Consider the following 20,269-nt stretch of genomic DNA (forward strand, 5'->3'; position numbering starts at 1 on the left):
AGCACAGTGCTGGCTTTTGGTAAAAGTGCAAAGCAGGAGGTTTACCTACAGCCTTCTCCACTCTCTGATCAGCACCGCTGCCCACCTCCTGGCACCACTGCCCATGGCTGGTTCTCAAGCCTGACCTCAACCCTGACTCCCCACCTTCACTAAAGTCTTTGGTGGTTATGCTGAAAGCAAGCGCTCTGACCTCCCAAACTATGATGAGTCAAGAGCTGTCCCTGGCTTTTCAAAGGGGTCCGAGACCCCCCAGCCCCACTCAACTCCAGAATAGGTCTAGTTCCTGGTCTAAGCTGTGCTCTTTAGGAAGTATGTGTGGATTCTGGTCATCCTCGGGGTCTTCTGTGTAGAGGGACCCTGATTAAGCCTCCATAAAGGGATGAGAGAGAGAAAACAGGCATGAGCGTGCCAGGCATCAGGGCTGGGCATCCCAGGTACCGGCAGCCTCTCACACTCATGGTCCCACAAGGATAGAAGAGCTGCCACCCTCCCCAGCAGAGCGAGCAAAGCCATGGAGGCTCCCAGCCCTGCCCCATCATCTCACGTGACCATCCCTAGGTTGGCCGAGGCGGCCATCTGTTTCCATTTTGATAAGAGGGCTGAGGGGCACTTTCCATCGAAGCCATAGATCCTGGTCCTTAATGCACCAGACTGCAGGAGGCACAAGCCCCATGAATTAGGTTCCTTTCCTCCATCCACTTCCCTCTTATTTCAACATTCCCACCAAAGAGCCCACAACACTTCAAAGATCAAGGCTTTATTTTCTGTAGCTCCAGTGTCACAACTGTAGCAGCATATCAGAAATATCCCCACACAGAAACACACATTTCTCCCCTTCTTCCAGGAACTGGTGACAATCAAGAGGCAGAAACCATGATATTTACGACAGGAATTTAAGAAAGGACACTGGCCCACCCTAGTAACATACATCGTGCGTCTCGCAGGTGGGAAGCAGCAGTACATTTGTATTGAACAGGCACAATCATCCTTAAATAAAGTTAAATAAAACCTTAATGGCATAACAACCTGTTGCCAGTGCAGCCTTAGGGGGGACTTTGGAGGACAGCTCTTGGAACAAGACATCAGCATTTAAAAAAAAAGAAAAGAAAAAGAAACCACACAAAAGGACACAGGTCAGTATCTAGCGAGTTTCGATCCAAAGTTAAGAAAAAAATAGTCATGGATTGAAGATTTATCCCATTTGGAAAAAAAATCAATTTTTTAATTCTAAAAAGTAAAACTCAGATGTATGAGGGGTTGGATCTCAAATCATGGTCTGGACAGAAGTCACTGTTATTGAGTATTGTACTCAAGTGGCATTGCTGGGCGGCAGATGACACTCCAATGACACCAAAGACACCAGTGACCAAGTTTGTGCCGTGACTGACTACATTAGGTTGGTCATCGCCAGGGGTCGGGGATGGGGAGAACATGTTCCTATTTCGTTCTTGGCCAAGTCAAAGTCACAGTCAACTGGGCTGCAGTCTGCATGGGGCAGCAAGACAAGCTTTGGAGCTCAGGGTGATGGAGGGGGGGCGGTGGTTACCTCCCACAAAATTCATGACCACTTCTATTTGTTCAGCGCTTCACAACTTTCAACGCTCTTTCAGATACATCGCTCGTTCAGCCTCTGGAAGACCCAGTGGGGAAGGCAGGACAGGTGGCATCACCCCCATTTCCCAGCCGATCCCTACACACTGGGAAAGGAAAGCCGGGATCAGACCTTCCGACTCTGAAATCTGGAGACTCTCTCTCTCCTGACCCAAAGGAGTTCACCCAGAGAAGTGAGCCGTTTCCTTCCTCAATACCATCGAAAACAAAATCCCATAAGAAATAAGGAATATTTTGCAGCAGCGTGGTGTATCTGAAGTGGACAAAAAGGAGTGGTTAGATAATTATTTTAGAATTCGATCTAGATTTTCTTCCATTTGCAAAATGTTAACACTGACGGGGTATATGTTTAGAGAGATGTCAACACTTCCCCCAGCAGTTTGGTCTCCGTGGGCTTTTGGTATCCCTGAGTGGGGAAGCTCGCTGCAACTGATTTCCACCGGGGGATGGGGGTGGGCTAACTCCGAGGTAGGACAGGTCAGCAGGCACGCCCCCCAGCCCAGGAGAAGACCGTGCTCATCAGGGCACGTGTGGGAGCTGCCTGACGTGGATCTCTGCTGTCCCTGACCTGCAAACTACTCCCAGAGGTTCTGAGATGCAAAAGTCCCAGCACCACCTGAGTTCATCCCAGGAGTCACGGCATCCAAAGGAGCCGGGTCTGAGCCTCGGTGAGAATGCACAACATGGACCGTGCCTAAGGCGAAGGCTGAAAGGCGAAGGGCAAAGGGTCAAGGTCAGGACCAGGCCGGCCAGAATGAAAACACACACGTGCTTCCTGCTCATTTTGAAAGACAGCTCTAAAGGAAAGTGTGAATCCACTGGGTCTTTCCTCGGAGAGAGGCCTGGGAAGGCTTGGCTGGAGGAAACAGGCTTGCGTCTGCTCTCAGGGATCATCTGGCTCAGATAGGCCATTTCAGGAAACAAGGCATCGTGTTCTCAGCTGGCGCGGACCAAGCAAGGCCGAAGATGGTTCGAGAGGCATCCTGACTGAGCACGAGGGCCCGGGTCCCTTGCGCTGTGGGGCTGGGGAGCCTGGCCTGTCCCTGTGCGGTGAGAGGCTCTTAAGGGGGAAATTTGTGATGGGCAGGTGTACAGACAAATGCCGTAGATATGCTTGCTGTGTTTTTTAAAACCCCTAAAACTGCACAGGGAAACATAGGAGATCAGGAGATTTAGTCAAACACACACACAGACAAGAATACCTGAAGTGCCTGGGTTAAAAGACTGTTGGAGAATGAAGTCCAAGGATCAAGGTAGGATTTATCACACTTGCCCGCCCAACAAGTGGCCAAGCGTTGGCATTTCAAGGGCTTTTAAGTGCTGGCCCCGCGAGGCATACATTCACGTCACCCACAAGGGAAGGAAATGGTTTCAGTAAGTGTAAGACCAGCCACCCTAATTCCACTGGGGGCCACTGTGCTCCAGTGTGAGCCGTGCTGACGCCCAGTACGTGTGTGCACGCGGGCGAGCACACAGCAAGAGGAAAAGCCCCAGGGCCAGATCTTTGGTCCTGGAATTTCTAGGAAAAGACAAAGGGAAAAGGCACATGAAGGTGACTGATTAAGAAAAAAAAAAAAAAAGTAGCTAGAAGTATTATATCATTATTTTGACTTTTTTTTCAACGTACCATTTTCCCCTATGAAAAGAAAATTCAAAATATAAACCTTATATTTATTATTTTACATTCAAGTGGAACTTCCTTCTGGGGGTGGGGGGGCTCAACACAATTTTAGACCACGTGGAGCAATGTATTACTTTGGTGCCTTTTGACTTAACCCGATGGAAGAATTCAGCTTTTTTTTTTTTTTTTTAAACAGCTTTATATTCCCAGCTGTAACACTTGCTTGTACACACACAGAGGCACACACGCAAATCTAAAAACTTCTACATAGAAAAATAAAGGATAAACATTATCCATCTATTTGATACTGTGTACTGGAACTTCTATATACATAATTTTTTTTTTCCTCTTTAATGTTTTCAGTCACTGCACATTTTCTTCCCTCCTGGGTGATCTACGTACGATTCTAGGGGAGGAGATGCTATACTGAAGCAGAAAAGCTACATCGCTCTCGGGGGCGGGGGGAGGAAGAGAGAAAGCACTTTCTCGCTCCCCTGCCAGTCTTTCAACACTTTCTACCACCTGGGATATCCCTGCGGACGGACGGCCATCGTGTAAGCGGCTGTCCCGTCCTCTCCTCTCTCTAAGGCGTCAGGGAGCAGATCCTGCCAACACCCTGCCCTGATAATCTTGGTGTGAGGGCAGGGGAAGGGAAGCAGTCAGGGAAAGCCTTTGCACAATCAAAGATTCTGGCATCACTTCCCACAGCCCATTCCTTTAGTACGGAGTTCGATTCTCCAGCTTGTGCTTGGTGAGGAAGTACTTGAAGAACTCATAGACGGACCAGGAGATGGCAGTGGACGGCATCTGGTAGATGACGCGGGCCTGCACGCCCTTGAAGTAGCCGGGCAGGCCGTTGAGCTGGTACACCGTCCGGAAGGCGTTGGCCATGCCCGACAGCCGGCCGCTGACATTGGCCAGGTGGAGGGCCACGTTCTCCTGAGTGTTGAGGAGGGTTTTACAAACGTCCAGAGGGGTGGTGGCGGCTGCAGCCAGGGCCCCGGCCAGCCCGCCTGAGATGATGTGGGACTGCGGGTTGTAGCCCCGGTACGGGTTGATCTGCTCCTGCAGGAGCTCGTAGGTGATGAAGTGGATAGACTGGAATGGAACGTTCATGGTCAGCTGCGTGGTGTAACTCCGGTAGAAGGCCCCCAAGCCCTCCGTCCCCAACACGGTCCGGATGCAGCTGAGGGCCGACCGGTGCGGCGAGTCGTACATCTGCAAGCGCTGCTTCACAACTGTGGGCGGGTCCCGGGTGGTTGGGCTTAGCCCCACCCCAGGTCGGAGTGAGATGGGAAGCCAAGCCATAAAGAGAAACAAGCAAGTTTAGACACATGGGTAACAGGGCACGGGGAGCTAGCACACACCCAGCCCCAGCCCGAGAAACCACCGAGGGCCAGCTCCAGGGCATTCCGTTTATAGACACATGCCTCCGGGATCCAGGGCCAGGAGGTGGCTGTTTCCTGACCTTTCTCCCACCTGACTCTTGGTTGACGTGGCCCCCAAATCAGGCAGCCACTTCAGACGAGATTGCCCGAGCTGATCCCCCAGGCCCTAGCTGCCTCGGGCTTCACGCACGCTGAGGAATCTAGACCCTGCTCCTGGCTCCTCTGCCCTCTTCCGTCCCAGTACGTCTAATGGACACGTGTTCCGTCCTTCATTCTCAGTGGTCTGTACCTCTGACAGTGTTTTTAGCTTCTGGGTCTCAGTGCTCTTGGAAGAGACACTAGAATGATATCGGCCCAAGTTCAATGGCAAACTCCAGTGAGGACCCTGGCTTTATTAATACAAAAGTAACTGGTGGGTCAAAGGACATGGGGCAAATACTTAGAATTGTAATTGTCCCCACGCATTGCAAGATAAACACATACAGCGTGCTTTATATTTACAGAAATAAAGTCCTTAAAACGATATAATGTCAAGGAGAAGAGGGTGGAGTTGAACCTCATTTTTCTCTCCTTTAAAAAAATAGAAATAAAATTCTTGCCTGGTTGACATGGGCTAACTTACTGCTCATTGACTATGAATTGCCTTAGACACACAGAAAAAGCAGCCCACCTCCCAATCTGACCCATACATCCCTGAAAGTCAGAACAAGTTTCCTATCTGCTAAGGCATGGGAGGCAGCTGAGAGCAAATAAATTGTAACCTTAAAAGACAAAACCAGACAAACTTATAACACAAGATTTAAAATGCTGCACTTTTTAACCTCTGATTCTCCCTTCTGGCAAGGGACCATTTTCAGAGAGAGGAGGAAAAGGGAGAGAGTCCTACATCTCACACAGAGAATAACCCAGCTGAAGGTATGCCCAGCACCGGGTCCAAAAGCTCCTCACTATTCAGACCCAAGTTGGCTGAGGACGCGAGGATATTGAAAAAGCTGACAGAACTCGCCTGCACAGCTAAGAATTGCTTTATAATGCTCCCAAAATTCAAAAGGAAAAAAAAAAAAGAAGGTAACGTGGGAGGAGACAGCTACAACAAAATGGCCAAATATTAATTTATGAAGTAGAGCGATACACACATGCGGGGTTCACCATACTCTTCTCCCTACATTCGCCTGTTTGAAATTTTCCATAATAATTTCAAATTTCTTTTAAAAAAGCAAATTGAACATAAGCCCATAAACCCTAATGAATGGCCTCAGACGGGTTCCTTCTAAATTCGTCTATGGTTGATAATGGTGAACAAGGGCCCAGTGGGGTGTGTGTGTGTGGACATGTGTACGCATGTGAGCACACACAGGTTTCAGAGTAGTGCAAACGCACACAAAAGAATTGCCAGGAGAGCCTGTTAAGCAGATATCCTGTCTCTACCCCCCGAGATTCTGGTTTAGTAGGTCTGGGGTGGAACCTGAGAATCACCACATTTAACATGCTCCCAGGAGACACTGATGTTACTGGTCTGTGGACCACACCCTGAGTAGCTCTGTTTAAGCGAACCGGAATCCCAGAGCTCAAATGCTCACGTGCCTTCTCGAGGCCTTTGAGAACATGGTACGAATTCTCCTGCTTCTTCTGACTGGGGACCAGGAGTTCCCTTGCCCGACCTTCTGTCCCCACCCCCCAACTTTGCTCCTGCCCCTCTGCGCATCCCCTACTGCCACGCCCTGGGACCATGAAACATTACCTTCTGCTGGATTCATTACCGCATCGTGGAGCAGGGTGGCCATACTCCCAGCTATCCCTGCAAAACAAACTCCAGAAAATTACCCTCTGGGACCAGGGGTTCTGAGGAAGTTCCTGGAACCCTGGACCTTGCTTTCTAAGAAGCAAAACTCACTACCAACTCCACCCAGGTGAGCATTGACTCTTAAAACCCTAAAGTGATCATGGAAAATACTGGATAAAAATGAGGAAGGTAACACAGGCACCGTTACTCACATTTCAATCCTGCAGAACCTCATTTTCCCTAGGAAAAGGCTAGACCTGCCAACATTGGATGCTACCAGAAAACACACTTGGTGGCTTTTTCCACCATAGAGATTTTAATTCTCTCTCATCTCTGGCCTTTGCCTACAGATTAACCCACTCTGCCTTTCAGCTGGGGGCAATGGAAGGGGATGATATCATGTATACAGCAGAGAGGGGGCAAAAAGAAGAGAAATCTTTAAGAAAATTCCTTAATAAAATCCAGGCATTTTTTTAAAGCAAACGGCCAAGGGAAAAGGGCGTCAGGGAGATCTGCATATGGCAGATATCCAGGGTGAGTTTGCAAAGTGATGACGTGTCTCAGAAATGGCCGAGCCCATCTGAGGGTCTCCTCCGGCCTGGCTTCAAGAACCAGGAACTTCAAAAGCCAGATTCCAGCCTGGAATTTTGCTTTTGGCTCTGGGTTTCCTCCCTCTGTGGGTGACACTGCCCAGTAATTAAGATAACTGCTAAAAGGTGGGAAGAAAGAGGGACACAGGCTAATGCTTCAGAAATGCATATAAATCCCCCTCCCTCCCTCCCACACGCTTATGATCATCCCCAGAGAGGTCAAAACGCGACCAAAGCACACACCACAGTGAAGCAGTAACAGTGCTGGGCAGAACTTGACATAAACTGGGCTCCGTTCAAACCGCCTTCAAGGGGCTCAGAGACCAAGGAGCTAAAGAGGCAGTTTCAGCAAAAGGAGGGCCCTGAGGCCACGAACTTGAGGACAGCATCAAGAGTGCAGATCTTGGTGACGGTCCGGACAAATGCAACTAGGGGCCGATTTTTAAAAAGCAAAACCAATGTCTGCAAACCAGCCAGGTTGGAGTCATTATTACCAGGGTTTGCTGGTGGGAGGGATGCTTTCTGGTTCTGAGTAGAACAAAAAAGAGAAGGGGTAGAAAGTTGTTGCCAGTCACATCTACCTCTCTGTTGCTGAAAAATAAATTTGTTAAAGTTAAGTTCTCCTTATGCCACTAGCCAGAGTCTCACTCCAAACCCAAACAGAAACCAACAAAAGCCAAACCCACAGGAGGCGAAAATAACCACTTGGCAGGGCCCAGTAAGACAAGCCTATATAACAGTTACCTGCGGCCAGCTCAGGCCACCCCCCACCCTCCTGGTTCCCTCAAAACAACAAAAGAAAACGATTTCAGCCCTTGCTTGCAGAGAGATGCAACAGACGGAAGAGAATGGGGGCGAAATTCCCAAATCCCCAGAAGCTTAGGTGGGAAAGGTCCTCTGCGCAGGAGCAAATCCTTTGTCAGCCATAAAACTTCTTGACCTTTTAAAGCTTAGTTAGATCTTGACGTTGTAGAGACCTGTTGGGCCAGTTTTTAAATAGTCTCAAAGAAGCTGTCCACATAACTTTTTTTTTTTTTGGAATCCAGCATTCAAAAGTTTTGTTTCTATTCAGGGTTGTTTGGTTTTTTGTTTTGTTTTGTTTTTTTTCTCCCCTAGATCTGATCATTAATTGCTTTTGAATTTTTTTTTTTTTTTTTTTTAAAAAGCAAAAAGGCAAAAACCCACTCAACAATGAAACACCTCTGTCACTGATTCTCCCTGGGCTTCAGAGAGCGAAGGAGGGGAATGAAAAAAAGCGCGTGCGCGTGTGTGTGTGCATGTGTTTGGGTGTGTGTGCACACACAAATCTAGAGTCCTTGATTCATGAGCAAGCGTGGCGGAGATGAGGCATCAGGCTGCTGGGTCACAGGGAGGAGAACCCTGGGGAAGGGTCTGTTGAAGGAGAGACCTTTCTAACTCCAGACAAATGCTTGCAAATACCATTGGCTAGGTGGCTGTTCCCTTGGTGGTGGAAAACGGCATTTAAAGTCCTTTTCATGTTTTCGTAGCAGGCAAAATACAGGGCATGGGCCGGCCCTGCGCCCATCATCATCACGTTGAGGCCTCGCAAGGGTCTCCAGAAGCCTTCAGTCCGTATGATTTTCTTGAGGGCTCCGTAGACACTTGTGTAATGGGCTTTGGGATCTGGATTCAAACTCTGCATTCGTGTCTGGGGGAGGGTGAGAAAAGAAAAGAGTGGGGTTAATGAGGCTGGTCAGGAGGGAAAGGAAGACCCAGGGAGAGAGTGAGAAAAAAACAGGCCATTTTTATAGATTCACAGGATTTCTGGGTGAAGAAAACTTTTATTCTTCTCCTTTCTGGAGTAATCCCCCATCCCTAAACACACACACACACACACACACACACACACGTTCACATGGATTTCATTATGCCCAGCAAAGGCGGTAAAAGATGAGGGGCAGGATTTGGAGTAGGAACACCTGCCTGGCCACTGGCAAGCTGTGTGACTTCTGATGAATCCCTTAACCTCTCTGGGCCTCGGGATTTGGCACCAGAGACCAGTTTCCACGGATCAGGGGTAGAGGGGTGGGGGGGATGGTTTCGGGATGATTCAAGGGCATTACATTTACTGTGCACTTTATTTCTATTATTATTACATTGTAATATATAATGAAATAATTATACAACTCACCATAATGCAGAATCAGTGGGAGCCCTGAGCTTGTTTTCCTGTAACTAGATGGTCCCATCTGGGGGTGATGAGACCGCCTCAGCTCCACCTCAGATCATCAGGCATTAGATTCTCATAAGGAGCGTGCAACCTAGATCCCTCACATGTGCAGTTCACACATAGGGGGTCGCGCTCTTATGAGAATCTAATGCCACTGCTTATCTGACAGGAGGCGGAGCTCAGGCAGTAATGCAAGCGATGGGAAGTGGCTGTAAATACAGATGGAGCTTCACTCACTCACCTGCTGCTCACCTCCTGCTGTGTGGCCCAGGGGGTGGGGACCCCTGAAATAGAAGCATCATTATTATCCAGGGGTTCCCACTCCGGTTCTAAAGTCTTCTGTGCCCTCACTTATCTGAGACCTCTGTGTTATGAAAGTTCCATTCAGCCCCAACCATAAATCTCCTTGGAATCCTCCATCCCCCACCCCCTCATCTCCTCTAAATACTTTTTACATTTCATCTATACAAGTTAGCACTGAAATATATGGTCTTGTTCTTAATTTCTTCCTATGCATAGTCTTGCCCCCTGGAGGCAAAGACCAACTTTCCCCATCTCTGTCATCCCCATCACACTCCCCAGGCACCTGAGTAGGTGTGAAGGTGAATCTTATATGCCAACAACCCGGCAAGGCCACGGTACCCATGCCGGCTCCAATTATGGCCAAACACTAGTCTACATGTTGCTGTGAACGCATTTTATAGATGAGATTACCATTTAAAGTCAGTAGACTTTGAGTAAAGCAGACTACCCTCCATTGTGTGGGTGGGCCTCATCTAATCAGGTGAAGGCCTGAAGAGGAAAAAAAACTAGTGTCCCCCGAGGAAGAAAGAATTCTGCTTCCAGTCTTTGGTTGTAACATCAACTCTTCCCTGGGTCTCCAGCTGGCCTGGCCTGCAGATTTTGTACTTGCCAGTCTCCACAATCATGTGAACCAATTCTCTCTCTCTCTCTCTCTCACACACACACACACACACACACACACACACACACAAACATATACACATTATTGGCTCTGTTTCTCTGAAGAGCCCTGACCAGTACAGTAGATAAGAAATATTTGTGGGTAAAAGTACCACACTGGCTCAGTCCTGCAAAAGCAGCATTCCCTCCTCCACTCCTCTCCACCCAACACACACACAGTCTAGATCAGAGGGTCTCCAAACTTTGGTAGGAATACCCTTTTACCTCTAAACAAGACCATAAAGAAACTAATATATAAAATAAAAGAGCTTCTCTGACTGGAAATGGGACAAAAAGTTCTGTGCCCTCCTCTCACTCCTCAAGGCAGAAATCCACCCCCCCCCCCAGGAACCCCAGGGCTCAGAGGAACAGCATGAAAACCAAATTAGTGGTGGTTTTCAGACTTAGGATTTTACCAGTTAGTAAAACCACACAGAAAATGGGCACACCGTTGGCAAATTTTCACTTTGCCAAGAAAGGACATAAAAATAATAATAATATAAGCAACAAGCACCACTGCCCTTTATTATAATCATCATTTCGTAAAAGAAAGAACTTTTTTTTATTTTTTGGCCCTGCGGTGCGGCACACGGAATCTTAGTTCCTTGACCAGGGATCGAACCCATGCCTCCTGAAGTGGAAACGTGGAGCCTTAACCACTGGACCACCAGGGAAGTCCCAGGACACCTTTAATGCTTTAAAAAAAAAAAAAAGTAAAGACTACTTCTGACTATAAAATTGGTTTTTAAGTTCAATTTAGCTTTATTAAGTACTACTTTCCCCTCTTTTCTTCTACCACAGACTGGTGAAAATGCCCCCTGACTCAGCCAGAGGAAGCCGCCAGACACTTGGGCCCCACATTCCCAGGGGGGAATGGACAGGGTCAGTGTCCCTGTACCTTTTTGCTTAAGTGTTTTCTATTCTAACCCGTTTCAAAAGGATTTTAGGCAACTTGATAATGCAGGACACATTATAAGCAAACAAGACCAAAGGAAGAAGTGGGTGAGTGTGCCAAGCAGGAAGCTCGCTGACTCATGGCTACAAAACCTGTGCACATGCTTGTAAGTGTACTGCTGGCCAGAGAAAATAAAGTATACTAAATGCAAAGTGCTCCCTTTGGAAGAGGCAAAACTGGTGCTCCAGAGACGGCAGGGGTTCTCTAGCACTAAATTCTAACGGATATTTGAAATTGCTCAAGCTTTAGAGCAAATGAAGCTTCATATTTCGCCTGGCTTTTTCTTATCACTGCCCCCGATAAAAACCAGGAGCCTGACGCAGGAGGTGGTACAACCAGGTGGCCCAGAAGGCAAGTTCTGCTATCAGACAGAACTGATTCCATCACTTATGGTGTGACCCTGGACAAGGCAGTTAACCTCTCTAAGCTTCAGCTTCCTCTTTTGAGAGAAGGAGTGAGAAAATTAAATGTCTATTACTATCCTTACGGTTAATAACAATAAAGGATTCATCAAGAGGCTAAGTAATACGGTTCTAGTACACGGCCTTCCAGACCGTTCTAAGCTCCGTGGAGCAGGGGCTGTGTCTGTCTGAGTCACAGCACATCTCCAACGCCTATTACAGTTTCTAACTCACAGTGAGGGACCAATAAATATTTGTTGAATGAATGGATACGCAAACAAACACACAGGACTGGAGTGAGGGGCTGAGACACTGGATCCTGGCCCTCACTGGCTCTGACAGGGCCAAGTGGCCTTGGCCATGGCATCTCACCTCTCTGGTCCCCAGTGCCCTCAACTGTAAAGCAAAGGGGAGGATCAAAACAGCGGCTAATTATCAGAATCACTTGGGAGATGCCTAAAAATACCTGTCTGGGCACCACCCCAACACATATGGAGTCAAAACTTTTTTTTTAATTGAAGTATAGTTGATTTACAATGTCATATTAGTTTCAGGTGTACAGCAAGGTGATTCAGTTCTCTCTATATATATACACACACATACACACATATATGTATATATGTGTGTATGTATGTGTGTATCTATATCAATATACATATATATTCTTTTTCAGATTCTTTTCCCTTACAGAGAAAAGAATTTTATTTTCCTTATTATAAAATATTGGGTGTAGTTCCCTGCGTTATACAGGAGGTCCCTGTTGGTTACCTATTTTATACACGGTAGTGTGCATATGTTACTCCCAAACTCCTAATTTACCCCACCTTTCCCCTTTGGTAACCGTAACTTTTCTATGTCTGTGGGTCTATTACTGTTTTGTAAATAAGTTCATTGGTATCTTTTGTTAAAAATTTTTAGATTTCACATATAAGTGGTATCATATGATTATTTGTCTTTCTCTGTCTGGCTTAGTTTTTTTTTTTAATTCCCCAGATAACCCTGATGTTCACTCACACTTGCAGAGAACTGCTAAATAAAGGCCCCTTCTAGGCCCCAACGCTTTCTAATGACGTCCTTCACCCGGCCTCGGCAGTAATCGATTCACCTTTGGTCACTTGAGGAGTGGTGAGGGCTGGCTGGGAGGGTGGTGTATGTGGAGAGGCAAAGGCAGGGAGTAGTGGGCACACGGTGCCAAGGCTTTAGAGCCGGCCAGGCTGACATCGCTGGTCTGCATCATCTCAGCTCTGGGACCTCAAGCAGGTTCCTTAATCTTGGGGTACGGAAAAATCCCCCAGAGAGCTGTTGGCAGACTGAGTGAGGTGACTTCAGGAAATGCCTGGCTTGGAGTGCAGTCAACGATAATCGTCCCCCCACCTACCTGCCCACTATATATGTGAAGGCACGGCGGTTGGGGGGCAGAGGGCACGGGTGGTCTCTGCCTTACAAAGCTGGTCATGTCAGCCGGCTCACGGAGACTTACAAGGGAAATTTGGGGTTGATTTCTCACCTCCCCCCCTCTTTATATGAGGGGTGAGGCAGTTGGAATAAATACATTTTGAACCAAAACAGATCATCCTATGGAAAAGGACAGCTGGACTTCAGTGGACTTCTCTGTCCTCGGGGAGGTGGGCTACTCAGTGGCAGGCCATATTCAATGACCCACGCCCGGAACAGAAGCAAGTGGTCCATGAGCGCTGAGGACCCAGGAAGCCCCCTCTCAGCCCACGTCAACCACCACGGCCAGGCTTGGGGGTCAGCCCCTCCTTGGTCCTGCAGCACTTTCATTTCTCCAATCTGCCTGCAGGGGGCACCCAGTCGGGGTCGGGAGCCAGGAGACCAAGAGGAAATAAACAAGGAAAGTGAGAAGTAAGAGGAGAATGATACGGATTGTCAGAAGAAGCTCAGAAAAGGGGGCAGGAGTGACCCATCTGTACCATCACGTGAGGTCATGAAAGCATCCTCAGAAGGGAGCCTGAGAGAAGTTGAAGGTGGGCAGGTGAGGGTGAGGCTGCAGGGACCAGGGCTGGAGAGCAGATAATCAATACAGTCTCTTGTTTTTCTTTTTCTGTGACACTGCCCATAAAATGTACAACTGAGGGCTGGGCATTTTCTATCTACCTGTGGACTAGAGAAGGAGAAAAAGTTAGGGGTGAGTGGGAACCACCCAAGTGTCCATCGATAGATGAATGGATAAGCAGAATGTGGTCCACCCTCACAGTGGAATATTATTCACCTTAAAAGAGAAGGAAATTCTGACTTGTGCTATGATGTGGGTGAACCCTGAGGACATGATGCTAAGTGAAATAAGCCAATCACAGAAAGACAAATAGTGTATGATTCCACTTATAAGAGGTCCTAGAGACCTCTAATTCAGAGAGACAGCAGAATGATGGTCGCCAGGAGCTGGGGGGAGCGGATACAGGGAGTTATTGTTTAAAGGGTAGGATTTGGGGTTTGCAAGATGTAGAGTTCTGGGACTTCCCTGGCGGTCCAGTGGTTAAGACTCTGTGCTTCCACTGCAGGGGGCACAACCCCTGGGCCTGGTCAGGGAACTAAAATCCTGCAAGCCACGCGGCCACAAAAAATTTTTAAAATTAAAAAAAAAAAAAAAGATGTAGAGTTTTGTGGATGGATGGTGGTGATGGTAGCACAACAATATAAACATACTTAACACCACTTAACAGGACATTTAAAAATGGTTAAGATGGTACATTTGATGTTATGTGTATTTTACCACAATTAAAAAAAAAAGGTGTGAGGGTGGAGAGAAGGAAAAGAAAATGAATGAATGAAGATGCACAGAGAAAGAGCAGAAATTAAAATAAAATAAAATATAAAATCAAGAAAATGGAGACAGAATTTCACCAACTGCCATTTATGTCCTGAGTTTCAGTTCCTACCTAGCTGTCCAGCTCCCATGTTTATAATAAATTCCCATTCTTTGCATTTTAATTCTCCCCTCTTGGGAATTCATAATGTACATTAGCACAATAAAGACTCTGGGAAGTCCTTCAGGAAAGCAGACTGTTGAGCTTTGTTTCAAGGCACTTCTTCAAGGTTTGTCTTTGGCAATGGAAGCCTCATCTCACTGAATAATCGGTTACACCTTGCAGAACTCACTTGAGAAAACACGGCTGCAGCCAATGGCACGGACCCTGGAAGCAGGAAGTGCAGAGATCAGCTCTAGGAGTCAGAGGGACCCCCGGGGCAGCCCCTGCAGAGCATGGGCAGCAGGGAACAGCCTGGAAGACTAGGCCTGGTGGGGGGCCGTGCGGGGGACAAATGAGCAGGACAAGCCCTGTGTGGCGCGTGATGGAGCCTTTTACTCCACGTCAACTCGCGTAACTGCCGTTGTTCTCAAAGGGACGGGATGGAGGATGGTGCATGGGCCCCGAGATCAGGAGACCTGGGTCTCTGGCCTGGTTCTGCCACTCACTGCATCACCTAAGCAATCCCCTACCACCCCACCCTACCCCCCCACCCCCAGCTCTAGAACAGTAATTCTACAGGAGGGATCCAAATTTTATTTCATTTTTTTTAACATCTTTATTGGAGTATAATTGCTTTACAACGGTGTGTTAGTTTCTGCTTTATAACAAAGTGAATCAGTTATGCATATACATATGTTCCCATATCTCTTCCCTCTTGCATCTCCCTCCCACCCTCCCTATCCCACCCCTCTAGGTGGTCACAAAGCACCGAGCTGATCTCCCTGTGCTATGCAGCTGCTTCCCACTAGCTATCTATTTTACATTTAGTAGTGTATATATGTCCATGCCACTCTCTCACTCCGTCACAGCTTACCCTTCCCCCTCCCCATATCCTCAAGTCCATTCTCTAGTAGGTCTGTGTCTTTATTCCCGTCTTACCACTAGGTTCTTCATGACCTTTTTTTTTTTTTTTCCTTAGATTCCATATATCTGTGTTAGCATACGGTATTTGTTTTTCTCTTTCTGACTTACTTCACTCTGTATGACAGACTCTAACTCCATCCACCTCACTTAAACCAACTCCATCAACTGCCAGCAAGACCAGAATGGACGGGTCAAGCCCCTTCCTCAAATTCTCCCCTAAGAAGACAAAACAGGACAAGCCTACCTTGTGGGCCTGTACTCTCTCTTTCTTTTTCTCTTTTTTTTTTTTTTTTGCCACGCCTGCAGTGGAAGCACAGAGTCTCAACCACTAGACCACCAGGGAAGTCCTGGCCTGTTCTCTCGCACTGAGAGGGCGGGGAGGGAGTGGAAAATGTGTGTTCCGCCCCAGGTAAGCTCAAAGGATCATCTAACAGGAGCTGCAAGGGCTGGGCAGAGAGCACATCTAGCTTATTAGCACCTGCCTTTTCTGCTGGGAAACTGGAGCCCAGAATGGAAAAGGGACTTGCCCAAGGGCACATGGATAAGGAGTCACGGATCTGGGCCCACCAGAAAGAAGAGGGCAAGCTGAGTCTGGCAGGGAGTCCTCGGACCTCCCCGGGGATCCCACAGAGGCCAAGCCAGCCTGGCCCCAGCCGCTGCAGCGTCACTTGGCCACTGTCCTCCCACCTGACCTGGACACGGCTGGGGATTCCCAATCTTTCTTTCCGAATTTCTCAAAAATAAAAACCAAGTAATAAGATAAAAAAAAAAAAAAAAACTTCCCAGGACAAGTGGCACTTTCAAGACCAGAAAAAGATAATGTGAAATCTACTCATCCATCCATTCAAATGCATTTGCCACGCTCCTCCCCTGAGGCAGGTGTGATGGGAGGGAGGGAGACAGGGAGGGGCGTGCACGGGGCTCCCAGTTCACGGTGTGAATGAACAAACATCACAGCACGATGGGCTGCCACGGCTCCCACAGAGGGACCAAGGCTGCGCTGCAGAAGGTCGCCCAGGGATCTCTGCTCCAGTCTTCCTCCCAGAGAAAGGAAATAAGGTTCAAGCACCGAGAAAGTGCTAGGAAGATGCCAAACAATGTTAGCATCTGCCGCCCAGTGGCTGCTTCAGAATTAGAAGTCAAGTTGCTGAGTTTAATTCCCTCCCATCTGCCAACTGTTTCCAAGGAGCATGGATATCACTAAGTTGAATCACAGTAAGATGCCTAGGCTGGACTGCAGGGCCTGCCCCCAGCCCCCTCCCTATTTTCCAAACCCCATCGCCACCCACCCATGCGTGCAAGGCCTCCCCTGGCAGCCCATCCACGACACTGTGTGCAGCTGCACCGGGGTCTGTCTGCGACGATGCTGCAGCTCCCGTGCACAGCCGCCCAGAGGAGACACGGCCACCCAAGAGCCGGTGCACACGCAGGCCAGGAGGGAGAGGCTTTTCTTGGCACAGTGCTTTGCGGGGAAAGGATCGCCTTCCGGAGCAAAGCCACAGGCCTCATCGAGGGCTTGGAAAGCCCTCATCGCACCTTCCAGGATCCTTAGGAGGGACACGCAACAGACGAAGCAACCCAAACCACATCAAGGGAGCCAACGCACAGTAAAACTTTCAGCACTCTGAGTTCAAAACCGCCAGCGTCCTGACTCAGACAGAACTTGCATCCTCGTCGTGCTCATGATGGGGGATGGACTCCTGATGGTGCTTCCAACAATCACGCCCTGGCCCTTTGAAAGCACGTGCAGGAATCATGAAAAATGAGGCATGAGGCCAGCATCCAGCATCCTCCCCCGCACCACATTAACCAGGAACGGAGCAATGCAGAAAATCCTCCACGGGGAGCCGGGCCGTTCGCAGCACTCCGAGGCACAACAAAGTGCATTCCCAGGTTCAAAATTCCAAATCGTGTCTTTTTACGTCTCCCAGGTTGGCAAAAGTATATCCATAAGGAGAATGTACTGTGTCTCTGATTTTTAATCAAAAGGAAAATTTAGGAGCCAGCAAGAGAAAATGAGTCCTCAAAAGCAGTCCCCGCCTCTCCCCACCCGCAAAAAAAGGGGGGTCTGTTGGGAAAATGACTGTACATCAGGAGCAGGCGGTGGGGTGGTGCAGGGAGGACCAGGCATTTGCATTCTGAAAGCCCCTGTTGAGGACCCCCTATACGAAAGCAGCCAAAGGGCCAGATCTTGGAAAACCAGGCAGAAAAGGTGAACAGAAAAGAGATGAGAGGGGTGGGAACACACCTCCCGCGAAATCAGGCCTGTGTCAATGTCCCTGCCTCGCCTACAGGAAGCCCCAGACCTCCCAGGGTTTTCAGGTGGCCCCGATGTTGGGGGAGGGTGGGAGGAAGTGGGTTCACACATGGGAGAGCAAACCTTCAAGCCCGCTCTGCCTTTTCACTTATTTCCCATGGGGTCCAATGTTCACAAAAGTCACATTTGCTCTTCTCATCAGACCAGCCACCCTCAGACGTTCTTGATTACCTGCTGCCTCTGTGGTCTTGGGCCTGGACTGCAAAGGATCCCTGCCATCTGTCATTCACGCTCTCCGGACGCAATCCTGAAACCTTCAGGCCCATTAAGGGTGTGCTTAGGGGGCATTGCTATTTCTAGGGACAAAAGGACTAAGTGATGACATCATTTATATGTGGAATCTAAGAAATAGTACAAATGAACTTATTTGCAAAACAGAAACAGACTCACAGACATAGAAAACAAACTTATGGTTACCAAAGGGGAAAGGGGAAAAGAGGGATAAATAAGCAGTATGGGATTAACAGATACACACTACTATATATCAAATAGATAAACAACAAGGACCTACTGCATAGCCCAGGGAACTATATTCAGTATCTTGTAATAACCTATATAATGGAAAAGAATCTGAAAAAATATATATAAATATGTATATATATTGCTGTACACCTGAAACTAACACAATATTGTATTGTAAATCAACTATACTTCAATTTTTTTTTTTTTTTTTTTAAAAAAGGACTAAGTGAAGAGCTTCCACGATGTATTCAGTAGAAAACACATATTCCACCAAGACAACCCAAACCAAGTTCCTCGGCCTCCCAGGGAAGAAGCCACAGCACCAAACACCACTTCTCCTGGACACAGGCCACAGACCGCAGAGCATATCCAACCCAGAAAGGGTGGCAGAAGAGGGCCATCTGAGCTGCACCTGGAAAGGGGGACGGTATTTCAATTGGCAAGAAATGGAGCTGTCATTACAGTCCCTTCCACACTATTTGACTTTTTGACTAGGTGCACGCGTGACTTTGATTGAAAAAAAAAAGCAAACAGAGCAGAGAAAGGAAGAGAACATTCGGGCTGAGGAGGATGTGAATGTGCTGGTGGGTCTGGGAAACGGAGGAGGGTCTGGCTGGAGGGCGTGTGTGCAGGGGATGCGGTAAGGTGTGGATGGAGAGGGAGGGCGGCTGAACTCCAGGAGGCCCTGTCTGAATAGGTTGCTAAGGTGTTTGGAATTTACTTTACAGTCAAGTGTTCTCCATGGTTACGCCCGCACTTGACAAAGCAGCTACGAGTAAGCAAGAGGGTAAGCAAGAAGGCTGGGATCTCCTGCATCTGGGAGGAGGGACCAGGCCTGTGCAACAGAAGCCCTCCCCATGGGGTCCCATAGCGGGCCTGCGGCTCGCTCCCAAGCTGCAAGGTCACTGTGACAGCACAGCCACGGAGTCTGCCTTCCCACCCACAGGCAGCAGCTCACGGCCTCCTCGCCTGTGACTCCAAGGATGCCATTCCCACATTCCTTTATCACAGGAGCCAAACCTGCTCACTCCTCCCCTTCTCTAGAAAATTCTATAGCAGGAGGGAGGGATGAAAGAGTCTGTACCTGGCTCAGGCCCCAGGTACCTAGGACACACTCAGAGTACCTGGTTGGTGGCCCGCCCAAAGGATTAAATTATCTCTGCTCTACAGGTGGGCAGATTCCCAAGATTCCAGGTAACAGGGTTGGAATGTCATGGGTGGGATTGGAGACCTCACTGGGAGACAGAGAGGGCGGGGAGAGCATGGGTGGCGGGGAAGCCTGGACCACTGGTCACTCTGACCCACCTTGCTTGGCTCCAGTAAGACGAGCCAGGGCTGGACTCCTATGTTCAAGCCCCACGTCTGGCGTGAAGGACTACGTGGCCTTAGGCCAATGGCCTTACTTCTCTGAGCCCCAATGCCAATACTCACAAAAGAAATACAGTAAATAAGTAAATATAATAAAATACTTATAATAATAATGTATAATATATAATATAATGAATAAAATAATTATAATAAACAGTTAGATGGCAGCTAACTATCCGCGTTTTACAAACAAGGAAACTGAGGCACGGGGGGATAAGCAACTTGCCCCAAGGTCACAGAGTACAGACAGGACCGGAAGCCACAAGGTCTGGCTCCAGGACTGCGCCCTTAACCACCAGGCTACAGGACCTCTCATGAAAAGGTAGACTGGAAGGGTCACCTATGACCTCCAGCTTCTCCCTGGTCTCTGACGTACCCTGCTTCTATGACTGTGCTAAGTCACGTGTACAGCACCTCCTGTGCCGGACCTTTTAAAGAGGGGGTAGCCCTGGTGCGTCCAAGTCACCTAAATCCTTGCTGCTTAAGTCCATGCAGGTCCTGGGGAGGGGGCGGGGGGGTCGATGTCCAGGTGGTACTTAGAGGCAGTCGGAGACCCGTCCCCTGGAGGTCACACAGCATCACTGTTTCCCAACTCTGGCCGTCAGCCTGGACGCTGGGCTCAAACAGAGCTGGGCAATAGAACCCGGTTCAGTACCAACCCATCTCTGTCCTGGAAAAGAGCTTGAACCACTGGCCCACCCAGGTTGTGGGCAGGAAGGGCATCCTGACCAACAAACACCCCCGGCACTCCATCAGTATGCAAAG

At 48.5% G+C, this 20,269-nt stretch overlaps 1 protein-coding gene across 7 annotated transcripts in view; it reads right to left on the reverse strand.

Moving 5' to 3' along the window:
* Positions 1-741: 741 nt before the first annotated feature.
* Positions 742-20,269, reverse strand: part of SLC25A37 (solute carrier family 25 member 37) — a 42,333-nt gene continuing 22,805 nt past the window's right edge. The window contains exons 2-5 of one of the 7 annotated variants that reach the window (XM_057548782.1): positions 9,426-9,468; positions 8,434-8,662; positions 6,362-6,418; positions 742-4,470 (exon numbers count right to left, since the gene is read on the reverse strand). In XM_057548782.1, coding sequence (XP_057404765.1) covers positions 3,950-4,470; positions 6,362-6,418; positions 8,434-8,656 — 801 coding nt within the window. In that variant the 5' untranslated portion in view covers positions 8,657-8,662; positions 9,426-9,468 and the 3' untranslated portion in view covers positions 742-3,949. Of the gene's footprint in view, positions 4,471-6,361; positions 6,419-7,236; positions 8,351-8,433; positions 8,663-9,425; positions 9,469-20,269 lie in introns of those variants that run through there. The other 6 variants (XM_007167838.3, XM_028163015.2, XM_057548784.1 and 3 more) reach the window with 6 other exon arrangements.

The sequence above is a fragment of the Balaenoptera acutorostrata genome, chromosome 6 (assembly GCF_949987535.1).
Source record: "Balaenoptera acutorostrata chromosome 6, mBalAcu1.1, whole genome shotgun sequence".
NCBI classification, from domain to species: domain Eukaryota; kingdom Metazoa; phylum Chordata; class Mammalia; order Artiodactyla; family Balaenopteridae; genus Balaenoptera; species Balaenoptera acutorostrata.